The sequence below is a fragment of the Osmia bicornis genome, chromosome 1, assembly GCF_907164935.1.
Source record: "Osmia bicornis bicornis chromosome 1, iOsmBic2.1, whole genome shotgun sequence".
Taxonomy (NCBI): Eukaryota; Metazoa; Arthropoda; class Insecta; order Hymenoptera; family Megachilidae; genus Osmia; species Osmia bicornis.
Genome location: NC_060216.1, coordinates 13,863,492 through 13,885,463, shown reverse-complemented (window position 1 = coordinate 13,885,463; position 21,972 = coordinate 13,863,492). Strand labels below are relative to the sequence as shown.

General features: G+C 36.2%; 3 protein-coding genes across 6 annotated transcripts; 1 reads left to right on the top strand and 2 right to left on the bottom strand.

Annotated features, from left to right (window-relative positions):
• Positions 1-2,646: 2,646 nt before the first annotated feature.
• Positions 2,647-15,963, bottom strand: LOC114883236. Of its 3 annotated transcripts, none has more exons than XM_029200834.2 (12): positions 15,771-15,963; positions 15,598-15,679; positions 14,770-14,920; positions 14,550-14,708; positions 14,066-14,478; positions 13,509-13,986; positions 13,079-13,419; positions 12,793-13,001; positions 12,433-12,718; positions 12,110-12,249; positions 11,868-12,017; positions 2,647-10,984 (listed from the first exon to the last, which is right to left on the bottom strand). In XM_029200834.2, exons 3-12 carry the CDS (start codon positions 14,890-14,892, stop codon positions 7,851-7,853), a joined length of 5,433 nt encoding a protein of 1,810 aa, XP_029056667.2. In that variant the 5' UTR covers positions 14,893-14,920; positions 15,598-15,679; positions 15,771-15,963; the 3' UTR covers positions 2,647-7,850. The 3 variants fall into 3 exon arrangements, with proteins under 3 accessions (XP_029056667.2, XP_029056668.2, XP_029056665.2); XM_029200835.2 differs by having other exon boundaries at positions 15,779-15,963; XM_029200832.2 differs by having other exon boundaries at positions 15,502-15,963.
• LOC114883239 lies at positions 15,762-19,711 on the top strand. 2 transcript variants are annotated; one of them, XM_029200839.2, is made up of 12 exons: positions 15,762-15,849; positions 17,456-17,570; positions 17,629-17,732; positions 17,813-17,884; positions 17,975-18,075; positions 18,136-18,239; positions 18,311-18,552; positions 18,621-18,796; positions 18,867-19,005; positions 19,069-19,268; positions 19,350-19,564; positions 19,627-19,711. In XM_029200839.2, the coding sequence occupies exons 2-12, from the start codon at positions 17,480-17,482 to the stop codon at positions 19,656-19,658; spliced, it is 1,476 nt and encodes a 491-aa protein (XP_029056672.1). In that variant the 5' UTR covers positions 15,762-15,849; positions 17,456-17,479; the 3' UTR covers positions 19,659-19,711. The 2 variants fall into 2 exon arrangements, with proteins under 2 accessions (XP_029056672.1, XP_029056671.1); XM_029200838.2 differs by having other exon boundaries at positions 18,127-18,239.
• Positions 19,712-19,726: 15 nt separating this feature from the next.
• Positions 19,727-21,259, bottom strand: LOC114870852 (60S ribosomal protein L18). Its single transcript, XM_029176013.2, has 4 exons — positions 21,185-21,259; positions 20,960-21,046; positions 20,229-20,435; positions 19,727-20,137 (listed from the first exon to the last, which is right to left on the bottom strand). The coding sequence occupies exons 1-4, from the start codon at positions 21,185-21,187 to the stop codon at positions 19,868-19,870; spliced, it is 567 nt and encodes a 188-aa protein (XP_029031846.1). The 5' UTR covers positions 21,188-21,259; the 3' UTR covers positions 19,727-19,867.
• Between the last annotated feature and the right edge of the window lie 713 nt (positions 21,260-21,972).

Sequence of the window (21,972 nt, the reverse complement as noted above, 5' to 3'; positions counted from 1 at the left end):
CCGATTTCATGGTCCCTTCGTGATCAAGAAAATTGATGTGTTTCCAGGAACCAAAAAAGTATATCCAGAAGAAAGGATCTTGAAAGGACCGAGGAAAATCGGCACGCAGAGAAAGACACCCGCATTTTTCGCATCTTTTCTCACAAAGTAACTCGATCATCGCTCGTATAAACTGATTTCATCCGTACAAATGTATGTGACTATGCTCTGCTTTTTTTTCATTTCCTTCTTTTTGTACAAAATCTTAAGATTTCTTCTTTAATATATGGAAATTGGTCATCGAGTAACACGAGAAGCAATCATTAAATCCTTTCTGATAATGAAATACTCAATTTTGATTCAAGATACCTTAGCAAATAGAATATAAAATAAAACAAAAAGAAAAATATATTGAATATAAATACCAATTATAATAAGACACTACTGTACTTGGATATTATGAATAATTAAAGACTTAACTTTATACTATTGAAAAATAAAAAAATTTTAATATAAAGGGTTGTATGAATGCATCTCGTATACCAGCATTAAACTAAAACATTCACGGAACAATCGCGTCGTAATGTCTTCCCATTTCGTGTTTACAAAAGGCTAAATAGGATAATAGAAAAATGAAGAAAATTGCATAATGCATCGATTAAAAGATAAGCTTCGTATTAAAACAGCAAGTTCAGCTAAATATAGTAGTAACACTCGAATCTCACGCACTGCTTACACTTAAAGAGTATAAAATGCAATTGTTTACATTGGAAGTAGAATATCTTATATTCATCACTCGGTGGTTACCAAAAAGCTACTTTACGTAATATACGAAGATACGATTAAAAACGATCGATTATCATGCGTTAATTATCATTAAAGAAATAAACAAAAGTAAAATTCAGCGATCTTATATCGAGTTTAGTATACTAGTACAGTGTATCATTTGAGAAAGAACAAAGAGGATCAATCGTCACATCTAAGCCACTGATTTCATGGAATCATGAAAGACTGTAATTCCCCAAAGTATTTCGTGCCAGTATCGCTTGCAGTGGCACTGAGATTGCGAGATTTTCATTTACCTGAGACAGCGCAGCCATTTTGGAAACAACCCTGCGCATCTCAAATAATCTCAAATGGATCCATTGCTATCACCAGGAAAGACCATCATATTTTCAGCACCATAAGAAGGCGTTGGTGAGCTTCTCGCATCGAGAGAGGCTCTACTCGCAGAGCTAAAGCTACTTGAACTCAGATCTTCGTAACTGGCAACAGATTGGCTGCCTCCTGAAACAAATTTGTTAAAACGCATCGTTAGAATGAAACTTTAAATGGATTTCATTTAACAAACACCACAGCGAAAAGATTAAATTACATTCACAAGAATATATGATTTTTATTTTTGTATTTTTATTTCTATCGTATCTTCTTTGATCTCCTTATAAATCTGATAATGTTGGATTACTTCAGCCCATAAATAAATATTCTATGTGTCGTGTGCAATTTATATACATATATGAATTTTACAGAACATTCCGAGCATTCGCAAATTCGTAAATCGCAAAGTGGAAAGTAGCGTTGACATTCATGCTGGTATTATAATTTTTCATTTCTCTTCATCACGTTCCTACCGTTTGAACGATTAACAAAATCATCGATTCTTTGAAATTAATTTGGGACGTTAATCATCGTTAGGTGTATTCAATTAAAATTACCTGGAGAGAATAAATGAGTGAATGATCACTAAAAAATATTTTTCTTTAAATAATAGATTTTGTGCAAATTATAATTCTATCTTAGCTCGTTATTAACGTTCCAAATTTACAGAAAAATTTTATAGATTTACAAGTTTATATATCTCGAAACACAGGATCGTAATACAAGAACCAGAGTCATATGAATGATCACTATATGCTCTTCAACTAAAAGGTGATCAAATAAGTACATCATGAAAGCTGCTTAAAATATTATTCCGACACGTTTGAAATTTCGAGTTACTATTTAACATTGAATGAACTAATAGTACCATTTGTTTGATTGGCAGTAACGTATCGTTTGTTATCTTCATCGTGAAATTGGATAATTGATAGCACGTAAAACAAACACGATACATCGTATACACATACATTGAAATACAGATACATTTCGCAATTCGTCGTGATACAATGAACTAATTTATTAACACTTTCACTGCTGCACAATTCGATGACGTTTTTACAATGTCCGATCACGTTATATCTCGTGATTCACATCAGCAACTGTGAATGTGTTAATGTCACTATCAATCCCCTGCCTTACGATCTCTTTTGCAACTAAGTTTGTAACTAAATTTTGATATTAATAAAGAAAAGGATGACAAAGCAAAAGATGTTCTATAGATATTGTAAGACAAGAGAGTTCGATCTTACGAATTATCGTTAATTAACAATAAATATTTTACACAGAAATGTACAAAATACAGAACTTCAAGGCTGTCTATAATCCACGCGACTCTCGAAATACGATTCCTCTGGTGAAGGAATGACAAAGAAGAGGGATGAAAGGGTGAGGTAGAGAAGAAACACCAAAGAAAAATTTCTTGTACTTTTTCAGGTAAAGATAATCGATAATTATCGTACGATATCATTAAAAAATTCAGTGAAAAAAAATACAACCATAGCAAAGTGGTTCGACTTCAGAGGTTCTTTATTTTGAAAATAATTATTCTCTCGCTAAGAGCATTGTTCATTTTACATTCAATATAGAAGAGTCACGGGTTTACAGATGAATTGTACCTACATTGTTAGGTAGCAGGTTCTGTAGAGATAGGTTGTCAGGTAATTTTGATTCTAACAAAATCGTTGCAATAGAAAAGAAAAATATTCTGGCTCGCAAGAAAACGCCAAGCATTGAAATCTCTCTTTTTCAACAGCAATGAATGCCCTCGGTGACACTGAGTTTGCTACGTCGAGGAAATCGTGCTTTTTTGTGACAATTGTTTAACACGAAATTACTACCCTCGTTAGAAGAGAAAGTATATTCATTACACGTGATTAATTGCTTAAACGTTAAACCTCGTAAGTTTGTGACTCGATGTAACAAATATTGCGATTAATGCAACTTATGATTATTTAAATTATTAAATTAAGTTTTGATTAACAAACAAGTTCATTTGATGGCGATTATGGTATTTATAATATGCGTGTTGCAGGATAAAATGTACTACTCGTCTAATTAATAAATAAGACATGAGAAACGTGAAGACGAGCAACATGTTTTTTATAATACAAATATTCAAGTACTTACTAAAATTGACTATATTCTTTCATGTATAATAAATTTAAATACAACTAAAAAATTATTTCTAAACACTTTTAGTGTTTCAGGAAACAGCATAATACATGATTTTATATCTGAGTAAGCATCTTTCCTTAGAAATAAAATATAAAACATACTAGATTACAAACATCGGCAATTGTTATTTTGTTCAAGAATTTGTTAAAATCTAATGTTTTGTTAATTACGAACTATTTTTTTGTTTCGTTTAATACCAACAAACATTATCCAACAATCTATGCTTGCAACTTAAAGTTATTACAACAATCATTGCACGATCAATAAACAAAAAAGAAAATAACAAAAAATGAATTAAGAGGCAGTAAATAATAATACAGTAACGATAAAATATAATACGATTAAATTAAATCCAAAAATATAAACACTTGTAGCAACGATTTCGATGTTAATGATAATTCCTAAAATTTAACTCCACGAGTCAATTTCGAAACTAACATCGAACGATATCATTCACAACTTTGATTTATAAAATTCTGCGCTTTAAAACTCCTGCATACACTCGTTAGACAACGACAATAAATAAATAAATTTCTCGAGTTGAACAAAATTCAAAAATTATATTATAGAGAGATAGCATAGAAGGTGTCATAATCCTAGTTATGCACCTGTATAACAATGAATTAACAATTTAGGTCATGTAAGGTTAAATCTAAGTGCATCTTATTGCAACTGAATACCATTTTTCGTAACTACTTTGCAAAATACTTGTTGAGTATTCACGTGTTTTCTCTTTTTTTCTTTTTTTATTCCCTTTTCTATGCTTTTCCTTTTTAGCCATCACCTGTTACTCATTAGCACAACAAATATCTGTCGTTAAAAATTACCATTGAAAGCACTGCACCTAGGAAGCTCTACGATACTGTGACAATTCTCTTTCGATAAAAGTCTTTAAAAATAAACACGATTAAACACGTTTCTCTCGGCGTAGCAATGATACAGCGTATCACGAACATAATCACAGCACTTACGAGGACTAAAGCGACGTTAAAAGCTTTGTACTAAATCTCTCGGCTAAATCCTCGACAAAAGACCTTCTTCTCGTTTGATCAAGAAGATCTGGTCGTTCTCCATTTGTACTAGTAATGAACTCTAATGAGTTAGAGATATACGAGTAGGCTGAAAATTATAGTACAAATTAGAAATGAAGTTAGTCTACATGAAAAAAGACTGTCTACCCAAGTGCATAGATGATTTTAATAAGCTGACTGAAAGTAAAAGGGAATAGTTGATTTCTTTTTTATTTGAACTATATTCCAATCAATTATCAAATTTGATTCTTTTGGAAAACAAAATTATTAAAATAGCAAATCGATTTAAAAAATGTTCCCTTTCTATATATTAAAAGCTTCAGACAAAAAAAAGATTGCGTTTCCGAGTGTACTATAATTTTCTACCTACTCTGTACATGTGTATGTATATGTATATTATATTTGTATCTATACCAGGCATGGACACTTTGCTTGAATTTGCTCCCGGGCAATCTCGAGTACTCGTGACCGTACTACTTGCCCATGCCTAAGTTACACGAACGAACAAACGATTTGCTCTTCGATAACACGGTCTGCTATTAATTCCTTGCCTTATGATTTCTTTGAACGATCAAGTACGCTAAAATCGGCTGTTCATGGCTTAAAATTAGTTATTTAGAATAGAATTAGCTGTTCGCTATAAACTAGAAGTAACTGTTCACTTCACTGTATAAAATTAACTATTCGCTGAATATAGTACGTTATCCATTCGATAGAATTAGCCTTTCACTGAATGGCGAAGCAAATGAAAATAAACGATGAATTATAATAAAAATTAAATAAAAATTTCACTATTCAACGCGTAAAATGTACATTGTCATATTGTTCCCAAAATCTGTAACGCGAGTGAGGCTCGTTGCGATAAGACAAGGGTTGAACACGATCATTTATATAGAGAGATGAAAATTCAATTAAACGAAGTCGAAGGTCTTCATCGAAGCTGATCCCTTTTTACTTTCTAACTTTTTTCTTAACTGGCTCGTTTTCCGAAAAGTCTCCTCTGCGTAGAATTATTTAAATAAAAGATAGAAATGATTAATTTGAAAAATTGCTTTGAAAACACACGAAATTTGATCAATTCTAAGAGCATCGACGTAAGGACCATGAATAATTTCAAAAATTTCCATTGTGGAACACTAAGCGCCACGAGAATCTAATACACAGCCGTAATTTCGACTAATAGTAAGGGACTTGATCCAATGATTTAAAGTTAACTTGTTGCACTATCAAAACACAAAATAAATTGAAAAAAAAAACTTGATGAACGAGGCACGAGAATACATATACAGGTGTACCTCGACAGTAAATTAAAAAATGATCTAGCACGCTGAAACAAGATCCCGTGTTAACGCAAAGTATACAAAGAGAATCTTGTTCCTTTTTTTTTTCTCTTTTAAGTTCTTGCTAATATACAATGCAAGAACGTTATATGTTACACAACAAACGTTCAATATGCATCACGAATTTACACGATCAAAGGTCTTACGATAAATATACCTATGGTGAATTTTCACCTGTTTCACATGATTTTCATGACAATTCAACTGAAATCCTTTGGATTTAAAATAATTTCCCTTGAGACAACATTTCGATTATTTTTCTAACTCTACACACATTGTGTGTGCATATACAAGGTGTTAAAAAATACCCTGAAGACCTCTACACCGCTGGATAGATCGCGAAAAATCGAAGTGAAAAGTTCTGTAGCATTTTTCACTTCGATTTTTCGTGATCTATCCAGCGGTGTAGAGGTCTTCAGGGTATTTTTTAACACCCTGTAGAGTCCGCGAAATACAATTTCAGTTTAATACATGTACACTAATCCTTTTCAATCGTATTCATTATTACCACGAATGAATTCATTTCGTTACAAGAGAAAAGTGTACGAAACCTACTGCTAATTGCTTCTCGATCGACTGGACGATAGAGAACGAGTTTGAATACACATTTAACCAGCTCTTGCCGAAAGCTTAAACCAAAATCATAAAATGCCCGAGGAAATGGCTAAGAAATTTTCATTCGTTTGACACGGTGCGGTTGAAAAGCTATCAGAATTCTTCAAATGAATTGCTTGTGATCCATTAATTCGTACGGCTTTCACGGAAAGCATGCCCCGATGACGTACGAAACGGTAAATTACATTGAAATCATCGATGAACGTTCAATAATATTTTCAGAAACCCTATTTCAATTTTGTCATATGGCCAATTTTGTATTCTAAAATTTCGCGTCTCAAAGAATTATTCGTGAAACAAATATATTTTCTAGAAACGTTATCGATGATTACGATGTAAGCCTGAATTAGACAGTTTGTAAGTACGTCACAGGTGTCTTTGTGCAACTGAAACATGTAATCGCTATCGTGGCCACGTATGATAGTACAAACGAAAGGTACATAGTCACAGTGAAAAAGTGTCTAACCAATTACCGATAAACCAGGCATGCACATCAAGTTGCCCATGCGGACGCCCGTGCTTTTTCGCGGGCATCGTAACAATGATCGATCGTAATAAAGCTAAAACCACACTTTTCGTATGCACCACACGGATTAGATTGATTCGACGACATAAGACGGTCGAAACAGAAATATATCGCTATGAAACTATTCGAAACACAGACGGTGTTTTTTGTTTCTTTGTCCTTATATCTGTTAAATATACATATATGATATAGAAGTTTCAAAAGTTTCTACGTGTCTCTATTTTACTTCCTACATTTTTTCTCTTTTCTGTCCTTTTTTCTTCTTTAATTCGTTTTCTACATTCCACTGGAATGCAATAGGACGTACATGGTACAGTACAGCCTTGCCCTTTAATATCATCTTAGAAAACTATATCGAGCGTCTTACATGATATTCCTACTTTTTATATGTAGTATTCTTACATTTATTCGTGCTGATATCTTTTTCAGCTCACGATATGAGAATACATTAATTAACACTTAATCGACGGGTCCGATTAACTAAAGCGCTAGACACTTTTCACTCAACAGAAAGAATAAATTTAGATTTACACGAAAGTCTGAAAGGAATACCGGATACCACCAATATTGCTCTCCCGCTCCTATGTTAGCTTCATCTCTTTCTAGACGCCTCTAGTTTAGGCGACGGCCACTAGGTGTCTTTTGGGCCTTTGTTTCTCGCTAGTGGTCGACAGGGAATCATTCAACTTGCGATATAAGAATTATGAAAATTAGCATCTCGGACGTCTAAAATTTTAGTGACCGGTCGTTCAAGCGCTGAATCAATGCATTCTCTCTAATCGGTATTTCAACAATATTCAGCCTATGCGGAAATTATTTTAGAAAATATTCTCAAAAATATGAAATCTGTTGCTGTTGCCGAATTAAAACGCCCGTTAAAAATGATATCGTTTCTAAGATGATTTAATGAGACGAGAACTGGACAAAGTTCTCGACTCCGTACTTCTGCTAATCGGCTCCTGTCATTTGCATCAGGAATATGTAAAGGGCAAGACTGGCCTTAGGTACATCCATGCAATCCTCTACTCATCTGCGTTTTTTTTTCTTCGACCTGTTGCCCTTCTTAGACGTGGCGCAGACGGAGGACGAGCCACTCGTCGCGCTTCTCTCCACGGTTTCACTCTTCGAGTAATCACCCTCGGCATTCGTGAACACAACGTTCGCGTTCATCTCGTCCGAGGAGCTCGAACGCTCTGGTACGATCTCCTGCTCAGAGTCGCTTTTCTTCTCCGTATCTCGTTCAGGTTCCGAGGAATCTTCCTTCAAGAATATAGGATCGGCGTAATTCTTATTCTCGTTCAGAGCTTCCACGACGATTTCGCTCAAAGTCTCAAACTTCGAAGGCTTTTCTTTCTCATCCAAGAAAGGCGGATTAACCGATCTAAGCTTCGAAGTGTTTGCGCTTTCCTTCTCTTCCAAGGGAACTCGATCAACCGATGAATGTTTCGAAGACTTCGCGTTTTCTTTCTCTTTTAAGGAACCTCGATCCACCGAGCTCGAGGCCTTCGAAGGTTCCTCGGAGGGTACAGCGGCTAAATTTTCATAGTTCTTCTCCGAAGATTTAAATTTCTGATTGGAGTCGATCTCCGAAGAATCTGAAGGATCTACCTTCCTACGAGCCTTTTCTTCAGAACTTCGCAGTTGCGAAGTTGATTCCGAACCTTTCTTCTTCACGATCGAGCTCCAAGAGCCTGGTTGAGCAGAAGACTCCTTCACATTCGTCTCTGCTAACTCTTTTAATTGATCGATCATCAAGGAGGATTTAGACGAGGACTCGACGCGTTTACGAGAAGTTTTCTTTTCCTCAATGGTCGGTTCCTCTGCAACTGGATCGACGTCGATGTCCTTACCTTCGTGCTCGGTACTCTTCTTCTTTACAATAGAACTCCAAGAAACGTCCGTCTGCACTACAGGCTCTTCGAAATCTAACTCTGTTACAGCCTCACGAAGCTTCTCGATCACCTGCGAGTTCGTCCTCGACAGAGACTCGTGCACCTTTCTCTTGATAGAGTCAATCTTCTCCAAAATAGGAGTACGTTTCACCGTCTCTACCGTTTCCATTGCATCTCCGGTTTTGACAGGTTTATCCTCCTCTGATCGCATTTCCGACTCCGCAACTGGAGAACCGCTTTTCTTCTTCACAACGGCGCTCCAAGAAACTTCGGGAATTTGTTCCTGACTCGATTCCCTTACAGTTTCTTCAACAGCCTTCGAGGACTCGACTGGTACCTCCGCGGTACTCTGTACGGTGCTTTCAACATACGGCTTTCTGTTTTTTCGAGATTTCCTCGAGCGAGTTCCAAATTCGGGTCCAGGTAGAACCTGGCATTCTGGAGCAGGTGTTAACTCGGTGAAGATCTCCATCTCGGCCTTCTGCATCGCGTCGATATCGATGATCTCGATTCCAGCTTGAGATCGTTTTGGAACATTCGAAGGTGAAGTTTTAGCGGATCGAGTCTTCGTTGTTCTCAGAGGGCTCGTACTTTCAAACGTATCTTTCAGGGTAACGCATTCTTCAGGGTCCTCCTTCTTCTCTGCGCCTTTGTTCTTCCAGCTTTCGACTGGCTTGAAAATCACCGTCACATCAGCCGCTGAGGTATCGCTCTCTATTACCACGATATCCTTCGTCTTCTTTGAACTCTTAGATTTCGATAATTGCTCGTCTTGCGGTTTCTTCTTTTCGGGAACATCCCTATCCTCGTCGAAACACACGTCGGAATGCTGAATGTGCTCCATGTCGTCGTCAGATGACACTCGTTTACTTTTGGTTGTAGCCGAGTCAGAATCGCTGGCTTCTTTCAAATCCTCCTTGCATGTTTTACTAACAGCCTCGATCAGCTCGGATGAATGAATATACTCCAAGTCGTCGTCGGATATGGTGTTCTTGCTGTTCTTTCTCTGCAGAAAGGGCGAAGAACCCGTGCAACTGATATCCGTGTACTTGGTGATGTCGATGCACTCGGATTGAGGCAATTCGGAAGTGTGGATATGCTCGATGTCTTCGTCGGATTGAATCAAAGTACTGTCCTTGCCGCAACTAGAGGTTTCCACTATGTGATACTCACTGGAGCTGAATTCATCAGTTGAATCTGATGGTGGTGATTTGTATTTATCTACCTCTTTAATCGTTACATCAACGTTGATCACTGATTTAGGATCATCGTTACTATCACCCTCTTCTCTTATACGTCCCAGCTCCATAATCGGTTCCACTCGGTTTCCTGAAAGCTTACTTTCTATATTGGATTCCACTTTTGGTTCCTTGCAATCTTGGCTCGTGGAAGACTTCAATTTCCCTTTGGACTTTCCTCCAGTCTCTTTCACCGATTCTTTATCGACTGTTTCCTTATCATAACTTTTTCTCTTAGAGCTAGAATTATTTTTAGATTCCACGCAAGTTGTATCCTCGATCACGATACTGTCCTCGTGTTCCTTGAGGACGTACTTTTTAACCGATGTTCTGGTCTCGGCCTTAGATCCATCTCCTCCTGACCTCTTCACAAGCTTCTCCGACTCGTAAAGCTTCTTGCTTTCCGCTTTAGAATGGGTCGAAACGCTTCTTTTCCCGTGAGCCAGTTTATTTTCCATCAACACGACACTGTCATCGTCGCAGTTCATCACGTACTGTGCCTCGGACATGCTCTTCTCGTGTGCACCTCTGCCTGCTCTCTTATCGAATCTCTTACACCAAACAGCCTGTTTAACCTGGGTCATAGGGCTACTGGGTATCTCACCCTGTTCGACGCAGAGACTCAAACTTGTAGGCACGTCGTGAAAGGCTTCCTCTTTCTCGAAGTCGATGCCTCCTGGTTCCCCGATGGCCGCGATCTCGACACAGAGAGCCTTCCTCTCTTTAACCTCGCGAATATTCTCGTCGGGTACACTGTCTATCGCAGGCTCGCTAGCTGAACGCATTTCAGCGCAGATCTCGGTCAGGTCGCGCAGAGTTTGACTCTCTGGCTCGAGATCGCCGAGAGATGCCGGACCCTCTTCGGCACACACGCTCCTAGGTGGCTCCGGCACGTAGCTCTCCTCCACGGAGTCAAACTCCTGACTGGAGTTTATGTCCTCCTCGTCGGCTGACACGGTAATCACGGTGCCCAAAGGGTTGACGACTTTAGTTACCGGTTGACCCACCCTCTCAAATACCGATCGCCTCCCTAGTAACAGAAAAAGCCGTTGGCAGGTATCAATATCGAGTCAAGTGTCTCTCCCTCGCTTTGTGATCTCTATCAGATTTCTGTGTCTCTCATTTGAACTTGTGTTTATGTGTCAGTGGTTAACAGTGTCTTTTGAATACTACATCTTTCGTTCATGTACTTTCAACGCAGTATAGATATTGTCGAAAATATATGAAGAAAATAGTGTGTGAGAGAACATGAGATCAAGTAACGTTTTGGTCGAGTTTTCACACTGCACACCACAAAAACGCAAACTTTGTGTGTCACAATCATCTCGAAATAAAACAAGGTGTATCTTGTTTTTTTTGAACCATATGGTGAAATGTATATGCTCGTTGAAATTTCGAGCGAGAGGAAGAAATTCTTATGGGATTAGTGGGCTGTATGCAGCCTTTCAATTGTTTATCTCGACGTAAAGGATAGACGTTGAGATAATGTATCTGCTGTTAGTGATTAGATGTAATACATCATTAAGGGGAGGGTGGGAACGGAGATACCTGCCTCTGGCCAGTTCTGTATCCACACAAACTTACAATCTAACAATCATCCATCATTAAATGCAGAAAGCAGAAGCATCGTATCTCTCTCTCTCTCTCTCTCATTCTCTCGCTTTCTCTCTTTTTTTGGATACGTGCTCACAATCATAAGTTTGATCAAATAAATGACGAATTAATTTTAATTTCCATTTCAAAGAATTCAGTAATTATAGACTTTTAATTCAAGCTGTAGAAAATGTTTTCGCTGTTGTTGCCGATTCTCGCAACGTATGAGAATGATGTTAAAGTATCGACAAGTGGGATATGCCGGGATTAGATTCTTCTACTTCAAAGCAAAGCGTCACACGTCTCGCGTAATCACTTACCTGGTGCACGATGAGGCGCGATAGATGTTTCTAGCATAGCCTCTGCCAAATCTTCTCTCAACTGATTCTCACCACCTCCGACCCCGGTATTTTCACTATCTAACGAATCGCCATACGCTTCCACGAATCTTGGAGATTGCTCGTAACTACCTAAAAAAAATATTAAAAAGAAAATATCACGTGAATGAGCATGCCGTAAATAATAGTTAAGTGTACAATGGTCGCAGTTCATTTTAACTTACTTCCTGATCCATCGATAACCACAGGTACCAATGATCGAGACGCAGCATGCGGCATGTTAACCGGATTCGATCTTGCTGGTCGAGAACCACCAGTTATTCCTATTTCGACTGCCTCCGCTTCAACCAAATTCACGGGAGCTCTGCCATTAATACAAACTTTTATTGATATAAACTTTAATTGAATAACGTATACACCGCGAACCGTAATTCGTGGTATAAGTGAGGTTAACGAGATTCTACCCTTAAGCTATAGAACATGTCTAACATCATTTTCACCACAAATTACAGTCCACGATATATATTAAACATTTACAGAAACTAACCCGCTGGTTGCATTGTAAGTTTTAAAGACAAACTGAGGACCCATCCAAAGTCGCCTATGCGGACCAGCGTGTGTTACAATTTCTACCTGACTTAACCAACGATCCTCTGCTAAATCGCCGTCTTGAACGTCTTTTGGTATAGTATTGACACTCAACAAAGCGCTAGAGAGTGACAAAGGTGGCACAATTTCTAAGGAGTTTGGAGATCTTAAAAGAGGCCATTGGCCTTTAGCTTCAACTTCTAATTCTATCATCGTATCGTCACACACTTTTTCCTTTGGTACACCTAAGATGTATATTATTAATTGATCAGTATCAACGCGAATGTTAATATCAAATTTTTGACTACATTTGATTTACCTGCAGCTGGTTTTGGTTCTAAATCGTATTGTATCAGGTTTCCGTGGCACGCCATGATAAACAAGGAATCAACTGCTCTTTTCATAACTTTCGCAGTAGATTCTCTTTGCGCATACATCCAAGCACGTGGTGGTGCAAAACAAGCACATATTTTTAATGGTAACGTTCCACTATCGTCTGAGTGTAATCGTTGTCTTTGCTGCGGCCTACTATATTATACAAAATATAAATATTTAATTAATAATGTTTGTACAAGCAATAAAACTTAACAATGGATAATAATTACCTCTGTTGAACTTGACTATTTACGTGGTTCAACGAAGAAGGTTGCCGTATCTGTGCCAAAGGATGTAAAATGGTCGGATGAGGATACGGGGGTAGTCTTGGATTAGAATAGGGGTACACTGATAAAGGTAATTCTGTATGAGACACAGGGGAATGAGATCTGGTGCCATCGTCCATTAAACCAGCGCTTCTATGAAATCTTGAAAGTCTATTTACAACATGAGGTGTGGAATGAGTTCGTATTCCTACCGGTCCTCCGTATGGTGCGACCGGGAAAACGTGGGTAGTACCCCGTACAGTTGAAATTGCGGCCCAACGAGTATCACTCGAAAACACCATATCCTGTTGTGTGATAACATATAAATTATAGTATCTGTAAGCATGAAATTTTAAGGTGTTAAATATTGAATAGTTCATTGAAAGATAAACACCTGCACTTTCGCAGTAGTATCCCCGCGATGTAAAATATATAAATGATGTACGGCTGTCAAAGTGGGGCCACCTGGATGCGGTTGAATCCTAAATACATGAAAATCATGCCCCCTTTTGTCAGCAGTCATTAATAGCGCACCGCTTAAATCAAAGGTCATGGCAACGATTGCATCACTATGGGCAGTAAAATGAGCAACTACAGTCTCTATATTCGCGTCATCCAACTCTTTCTCTTCTTTTGCAGCTTGGAGATCTAATATCGTGATCACCCCTGGCTGGGTCACGTCACTGCCCGTATTGTTGATGACCACTGGCGATACCGAATTACCAGTTAAGCTCGAAGCAACAGTCTCTCCTAATCCTCGTAAGCCTTTGCCCAAAGATTTCGCCGCGTAAAGAACAGTCGCGGTATAACTTTGAACTCCTTCGCCTTCGCAACCACCGCTGCTTCTTTTTGCTGGTAACAACTTCTTTTCGCTACAAATAACATAAGAAATTTTATTTTTCAACTCGTGCCGATTGTATCGGTACGAGGGCCGATTTCTGACATTCTCACCTATAAGCAAGCCATCTTGTTCCTAAAGCGACAGGATTTGGATTTGGACCAGGACTGGCATAACAGGTAGTAACTGTTAACACATCCTCCAATGTTCTACCATCGAATACAGCGATTTTTTCTAAAAATGTCACCACTATGGATCGCTTATTTGCCAAAATATCGCAAACAGGATTTTTAAATTTGATGCTTTTAACTTGTTCCCCAGTTTTTAACGAAATGAAGCTAATATTGCAAAATTGTGGTCCAGGTCCAGCTGAATCACATACTGCTACCATTGGCCGTTTCGACTCAAACAGATCGGCATGTTCGTCGTCAGTCTTTGGATTTGGTAAAATTCGCAGAGTACGAACTACTCCTTGTCGCCATGATAACACTTCCGTTGCTTCGCCTGTTGCCGTTATTAACCAGACCTGTATAAACCAAAATATTATTTATATTTTAGCAAATTAAAATAAAAAAACAATAGATAAAGATGTGAAACCTGGACTCCAGTTGTATATCCAAGCACCAATAATAAAGGTGGTGTGTTAGAGCCCTCATTGTAATCTGGATACAGGGCTGCATCATTAATGTCTGCATACTCAAATCTTGCCCACGATATAGACTCTTTGTTCTCAGAATTTGGTGTGCCAGCATAAGCCTACACAAACAATATAAATTAATAAAAAATTATTAAAGTGATGATTTCTTAAGAAACTAACCTGTGGAACAATATCATTAATAATTCCTGCAACGCTGTCTATAATTGATCGATCAACTATTGGTTGAGGTGATACAACTTGAACTCCTTTATGCACACCACGTCTTGGAGAGTCTGCAGACATTTTCTTTTCCCAAACTTAATCTTTGTACCTGTAAATATTAAAAAAATTAAAATATACAAATCTAAATCGGATACTTCAATAAAGAAAAAAAAAATGCAATAACATGAAAGAATTTATACGTGTTACATGTTTAATATTTATTTATATAAACATTTAAGTATATGCAACATACATATTTCTATTAATAATAACATAACATATAACAGAGGAAAATCGTACGAATCGAGGAATTAATAACAAATCGGAAATAATACAACTATAAAAACAATTATTATTTGCACAAAGCTATTTCTGAATTATTATCTGTACATTTGATAATACATAAATGAGTAAGAAGAAAGTAGTGGGAGAATTTATTCTACCTGTTAAAGAATATTACACAATCGAATACAGCTGTTCGTCGTGTATGTTCAGGGACGATTAATAAAAGGCAAATACAAACGTCAAAGAAACAACAAAACCAACATTTGAATGATTATTGTTCGAAAACCAAATACAAATACAGATACAAATATATCATATTTTAACAAAATAAATACACTGACATTAAAAAAGCGACCCTGACACTCGGTCGAACAAAGGGGTAGGAGATAGTTTTCTCACACATACCTATCGCTTCTATCGACGTTCTTAATACTCATTTACGGAAAGATATCTATGGCTTAATCGTTCTTGATATAACACAAAACATAGTTTTCAATTTACCTCGCCATAAAACTGTATTTTCATACTGGGAAGTTCGCCATCTCTGAGACGACCTTCTACTGCGTCATTCTGTAAGTGACTGCTACAACACAACCAGAAAACGATAATGATGTCACCCCGCCCGCGAAACGTCAATCTTCTTCTTCGAAATATCAAACTCGTCGGTGAAATACCTAGTTACCAGAAATTAGTGGATCCGTTGTCTGTTCCGACGGACCGACGAGGATATTCCAAAACGTCGTTCGTTAAAAGGTATCACGTATCATAACTCCAACAACGGTCTGTTTCGCTAGAAATATGAAAACAATAATCAGCTGATTCAGATAAGGAAATGGTAGGAAAGGAGGGGAGATCAGGAGAAAAGTGAACCACGAACCCTGGTATTTGCAAGATGTAAAAGATAGCTAGATGGCATAATGAATATTTAAGTTGTATTTTACTTTTATTTATGAATTAGTTTTCATTTCAATAGTGCACACATACATTCATTCGAACTGATTCAAACCCAACGAAAATTTGCTTTTAAATTTGAAGGTATATTTATATATTAAGTAATAGTAATTTGTTTAAACATAATAAAAAAATTCAAATAATATTGTTCTAAGAAGAAAGTTAATTGTTTAAATATATGTGTAATCAACAAATTTTATTGATTATGATATTGGTAACACTGCATCAGTTTATGTTCTGATACGATTTGAGAAGCTAGGATTCCACACTTTTTCTCAGGAGTATGTCTTGGATAAAATGAAACTAAATGATTTTCTAAGTAGGGAACAACATGAAAATGATATGCATCTGATATAACCAAACTAAAACAATCGTAAATATAGTTGCATTAGCCAATAGGGATGCGTTCATTATTCCACCGCCAGAGGTAATCAACACGAGTAGCCGATGAGTTGGCATGCAAGCTTTTTTGTTTGGTGTGGGAAAGAATTGCGCGCAAGTTGCGTATATGCGTGGAAAGACAACTTGGCATCAGCGCCACCTGTAAATAGAACATTTAAATCAAAGCGCTATATGCTTCGGATATTCATAAAAACTGAACATTATATTTTTCAAAGCGGTGACATCGATTAAGTATTTTTATGTTGCATGTTCCTTTGTAACGATGTTATTATCTATCAATCAGAAATACAATTGATGGACCCAAATCTCATAAGAAATTGCAGATAATTCCCGAACATTGCGTGTTGCGAATTACAAATTCATACACAAAGATAATTTTACATTAACAGATTTGTATACAAGGGAAAAGAAATGATCTTACGTCGACTTAATGGATAGAATGATTAAATTCCTGCCTTTGACAGAACTTTCATGTAGCTATACAAGCGGTTCGATAAATCGTTCTAGTTTGTAAAGCGGAACATCGATACAACACAACTGTAATTACGGAATTCAGTGTAACATTAATATTTCATGTTGCTGGCAATACATACGACATTCTTATCGTGGATTCCCTAATGCACTGTAATTATGTCTGCGTGTATTTGTGGAGCGAGAAGCCTATTTAATCGGTGGAGTTTGCGTGTCCTCCATGTCACCGATGTCACCGTGTAGCGAACTGAATGGCATGGTCCCCCGACTTAGAAATGTACGATTTCTACAGTCATCCTCCACAACTGGTTCAAGATAGATCAAAGAAACCGTGGTTTAAATTCGTTTACGTCAGTAAATAAGGGAATTTTTAAATTCTGTAAAAAATGATGCGTCGAAAGAGGGTACCCCTTTTGAAATTCGTTTTCCTTTTTTAATTCGCTTCGAAATTATTTTCTTATTACTACTTTAAGCATATGACAAAATTGAGCTAAGAGTACTTAAAATTAAAATTATGTACAAAAAATAATTACAGGGTGGCTTGAAGGCTTCGCGAAAGATGGCCAAAAAAACAACGCCGGCGTCGTTGCAAACTGATATTTCCAATAATGAAGAATGGGAAAAACTTTTGAAAAGGACGGGTTTAATAGGGATGTATCTATGTATTGAAATAATCCTAATAAATATATAATATTAATAATTATTTAGTGGTCGATATATATTCGGAATGGAGCGGACCATGCACAGGAATGATAAGCATCTTAAAAAAAATCAAGATGGAAATTGGGGGTGATGCATTAAGTTACGCTACGGTAATTTCTAAGTTTAATTAATTGTGTTAAAGACGTAAAATAATGATTCGTTAATACGGTAAATATATAATAATAAATAGGCAAAATGCGATTACATCACGGACTTAGAGCGTTTCCAAGGGAAAAGTGAACCGACGTGGATGTTCATACATGTAAGTGCAACATTCAGCTTATTCTCTTCGAATTGATATAATTATAATTCATAAAATAGCGAGTGTGGAAATAAAGAAATTTTTATATAGAATGGTCAAATGATAAACCTTATGTTTGGTGCTCAATGTCCCCAACTACTAAAGATATTAACAACAGAATTGCAACGAATACAAAATGGGGAGGAATACGAGTAAGTAAAATATATAATTTTATACAATGAAATAATATTAAATAATGCAAGTTTTATCAGGTTTTCTATAAGCGTATCGGAAAAAAGTCCGGAAGAAATAAAACGTTTAAAAATTATCGAAGATACTAGAATAGCTAAAGAAGCGGAAAAAAGAGCAAGAAAAGGTTCCACATAAAAATAAATCGCGAATACGAATTATTAGAATAATTTTATAATGTTTTAATTAATTAAACAGAAGCTGAGGCTAAGGCACGTTACGAAGCTGAAATGTCACACTTAATTACTTCATTGTGCAAAGAAACTTGTCTTTTACTATATCCATGGGTTTTTAAAGACGAAGAAGGTCATAAAAGAGATAAAAAGTCTAGTCCGCCATATACTGAATTAGTTGAAGAAATATTGCCAGGAAATTATTCAATTGAACAAGAAATTCGAAGACGACTTACTGAAGATATTCTCGATATAATGTTTAATGAAGTAATACATGTCGATATACTTCAAAGTTATTGCACAATGACAATTTTAATATAAAATGTGTTTTGCAGTCTGATTATGTGCTATCACCGAACGCAAGACAATTACTTTTGAATGGTAAATGCATGTTTCTACGATTAAAAATAGATGAAACAAAGTCGGATGTCGATGTTCATGAATACTTGTTGAGTCTCTTATTTGGAGAACCAGAATTACCAAGTGAAGACAAGATATTCACTGAAGAATGGTGTGTAAATAATTGATAAACAAAAATTTTGCTAATTTTCATCAATTAATTGCCTGAATTTTTGAACAAGTTATGTTGGACGTCATCGACCTGCCTACGGAACAAATGAAAATGAAATATTTCCAGTTGTGTGGACACCACCGAATTGTAGAAATAAAGCCATTGTTTTTCGTACAATTTTCATGGCGTACACTAATAAAACATATCCTGTAAGTGTATTAAATTTATCAGGATAAATCAGTTTACCGTATAAAGCATTTATTACTCTACAGTACGAAGATAAAACTACAAAAGCACCTATCGTAGTATTTAAATACGACTATACAAGAAAGAACGAGTTGAAATTAGTTTTGGAAGAATTTGAAGATGAGATCGTCCATTTCGGTATCTTTCAATCTGATAAACCACCTGAGGCAAAGCTTATAGCAAAAAGTATTCAAGAATTCGAGTCAACTGTAAAAGAAAGAACAGGGTAAATGCTGCACTTTAAATCGGTATTCTAAGACTTAGCAAAGATTTAAAAACAAGGTTACATTTATACTAATTTTAACAGGTATGAAACATTTGTATGCGTTGTAAAGAAAGTAGGATGTGAAGCATTTTTAAGGTTTGCCGGTATTGGGCCGTATCACGTAAGCGAAAATCCAGAAAAAGGTATAGAGGAATCAGAATTATATTTTCCGGACATTACTGCGTTAGAGGAAACGCAATCGGACGATGAGGAGAAACCAGAAGAATTAATAGAAAACCCTGAGGAGAATAAAAGTGCAACGACATAAAGCATAGATACTCAATGACATCCGAATTTCATATTTAACTGAACACTGTATTAATTCATAGAAATTATTATCTAAACCTTTAACCTTAAGTTTAATTAGAGAATAAAACATAAGATAACAATCTATTATCTGTAAATGAAGGAATTAATAATTTGTTAAGATGTGAAGCCAACATTTATTTTCCAACTACCTCAACTTGCTATATAAAAGAACGTAGCCGTAGAGAAAATGTCTAAATTATGCAAGTCAATTTAAGGATATGGTACAATAAATGATGGCAAATAAACAAAATTTATTTCTTATATCCACAGCTTCGCCTACGGCCTCTTGCTCTTTCAAACTTTCGACCCTTAGAACGTACTAATGGTTTCGTGTGCGAATGAGGTACACCAGGAGCTGGTCCAAAGTGTTTCACGGCTTCACGGGCATTACGACGACCCTGCATTAAAACTGTCCTTCTTCCAGTAGGAGCACGTAACGCTAGCTGATCAAAAGTGATCAGTTCACCTCCAGCTTTTAATATACGGGCCCTTGCTTTTTCGGTAACGCGTAAAGCACACACCTATGATATAAAAAAACATCGATTAAACAAACATATGTTTTATGCTTACTTGAGATAAGTTACTTGTATCAAGTATACGAATATTACTTACTGTAAGTTTTGGGACTTCAAAAATCCTAGCATCATCTGTTACCGTGCCCACAATTACTGCAATAGCATTTTCTCGTCCAGGTTTCTTCATAAACCTGACAACACGTGCAAGAGATATTGGGGGACGATGAATCTTGCTCATAAAAAGTCTTCTAAGAATAATCTTGTTAAACTTTGAACTTGTACGCCTAGCCAGGAAGCGGTAAAGCTATAACAAAAACAATAAACTTAAACATTTTTAAATGAAGTTTACATTAAAGTATAATTACGAAACTAACCTAAAAGATTACAAATATTAAGTCGAACTTTATACAGGATATTTTTTACAGAACTAAGATTACTTTCCACAGTATTTTATTAGGAACAATTTCAAATGCAAAAATTAATAACCTTCTTTTCCATATTAAAATGTGTCAACTAGTATAATCATCGTTTGTATAATATACAAAGATGGAATAGGAAAGTTGACTAGATTTACTCTAGCGAACGTTCAAATTGGATCAGTTTATATAAAAACTGACACAGAGTGCGATTCGCAAAAATAAACGTGTTCTGTAAACCTCATGTGAGTATGACAACAATACAGGAACAGTTTACTTAAGATGTACCATTCAGTTGTTTAACACAATCTAATATTTAATATTACTCACTGTATAGAATCTATATTATCAACATGGACTTAAAAATATTGTATGTAAGTTAAAAATTAAAAATACACGTGACAATACTTACTTTGACGAGAAGTCGTAAGTAGACATCTTGGGATTTAGGTTCGATACGCCGAACCTTCCTATCATGTTTGTGGTTGATGTCGATACCCTGTAAATAAAATAATTTTCATTAATCGTTTTCAATGCTTTCGAAATCTAATTAAGTATTTCAGTCATCGTAATCGAAACAGATCATTTCAATGACTACTGATTTTATAAATCGAGTAAATCCCTTACTCCATCTTACCATTTTGACAAACCGGAAAAGAAACGGACGAGCTCTTCAGCAATGTGAATAGGTGCCCCTGTAAACGGATGTCCAAGAGGGCGCTGTTTGACTTATAGTGCAATTACTATAAAAACAAAACTAATAACGCAAAGTATGTGCAAATTTGCATCACTTTCTATTAAAAATATATATAGTCACTGAAGACTTAAAAAGTATGTGATGTATTTTTATTTTATCACCTCAACATTACACTTGTTGCATCCTAGGATCAGAACTGCCAAACTTAACATAGAATATTTCCAAAATATATTCTGTTCAACGAGAGAATGTTTAGATTTTAGTAAAAAAAACTATTCAAAAGCTGTCTTTATACTCTGAAACACAAGAAGCACAAAACCTCTAACCTTAATACAGTGGAAAACTTTGAAAATATTCTAAATAAGTAAATATGCTCTCGCAATAAGTCTCTTTTTCTAGTGAATTCTAGGCTTGTTCTTCAGTGATTTCCAGGCAAATCCACTAGAAAAATTAAAAAATCCAGACACTTGCCAGGATTCGAACTCGAGTCCCTTCCATTTGCAGGCAGTTACTTTACCCACTACGTCACTATGATATTAGGGTTACTTGTTATTTGGTCTGGAGAATGCAATCCCACTAATTTAACTTTTATTTCTCATTTTTTATGTCTTATTAAATTGCATCATTAATATACATCCAATATATCTTATTCCATTATTATCGGGATAAGAATAAGAATGTAATAAGAAAAGCATCAAGAATATAATAAAAACAAATTCTTCTGATAG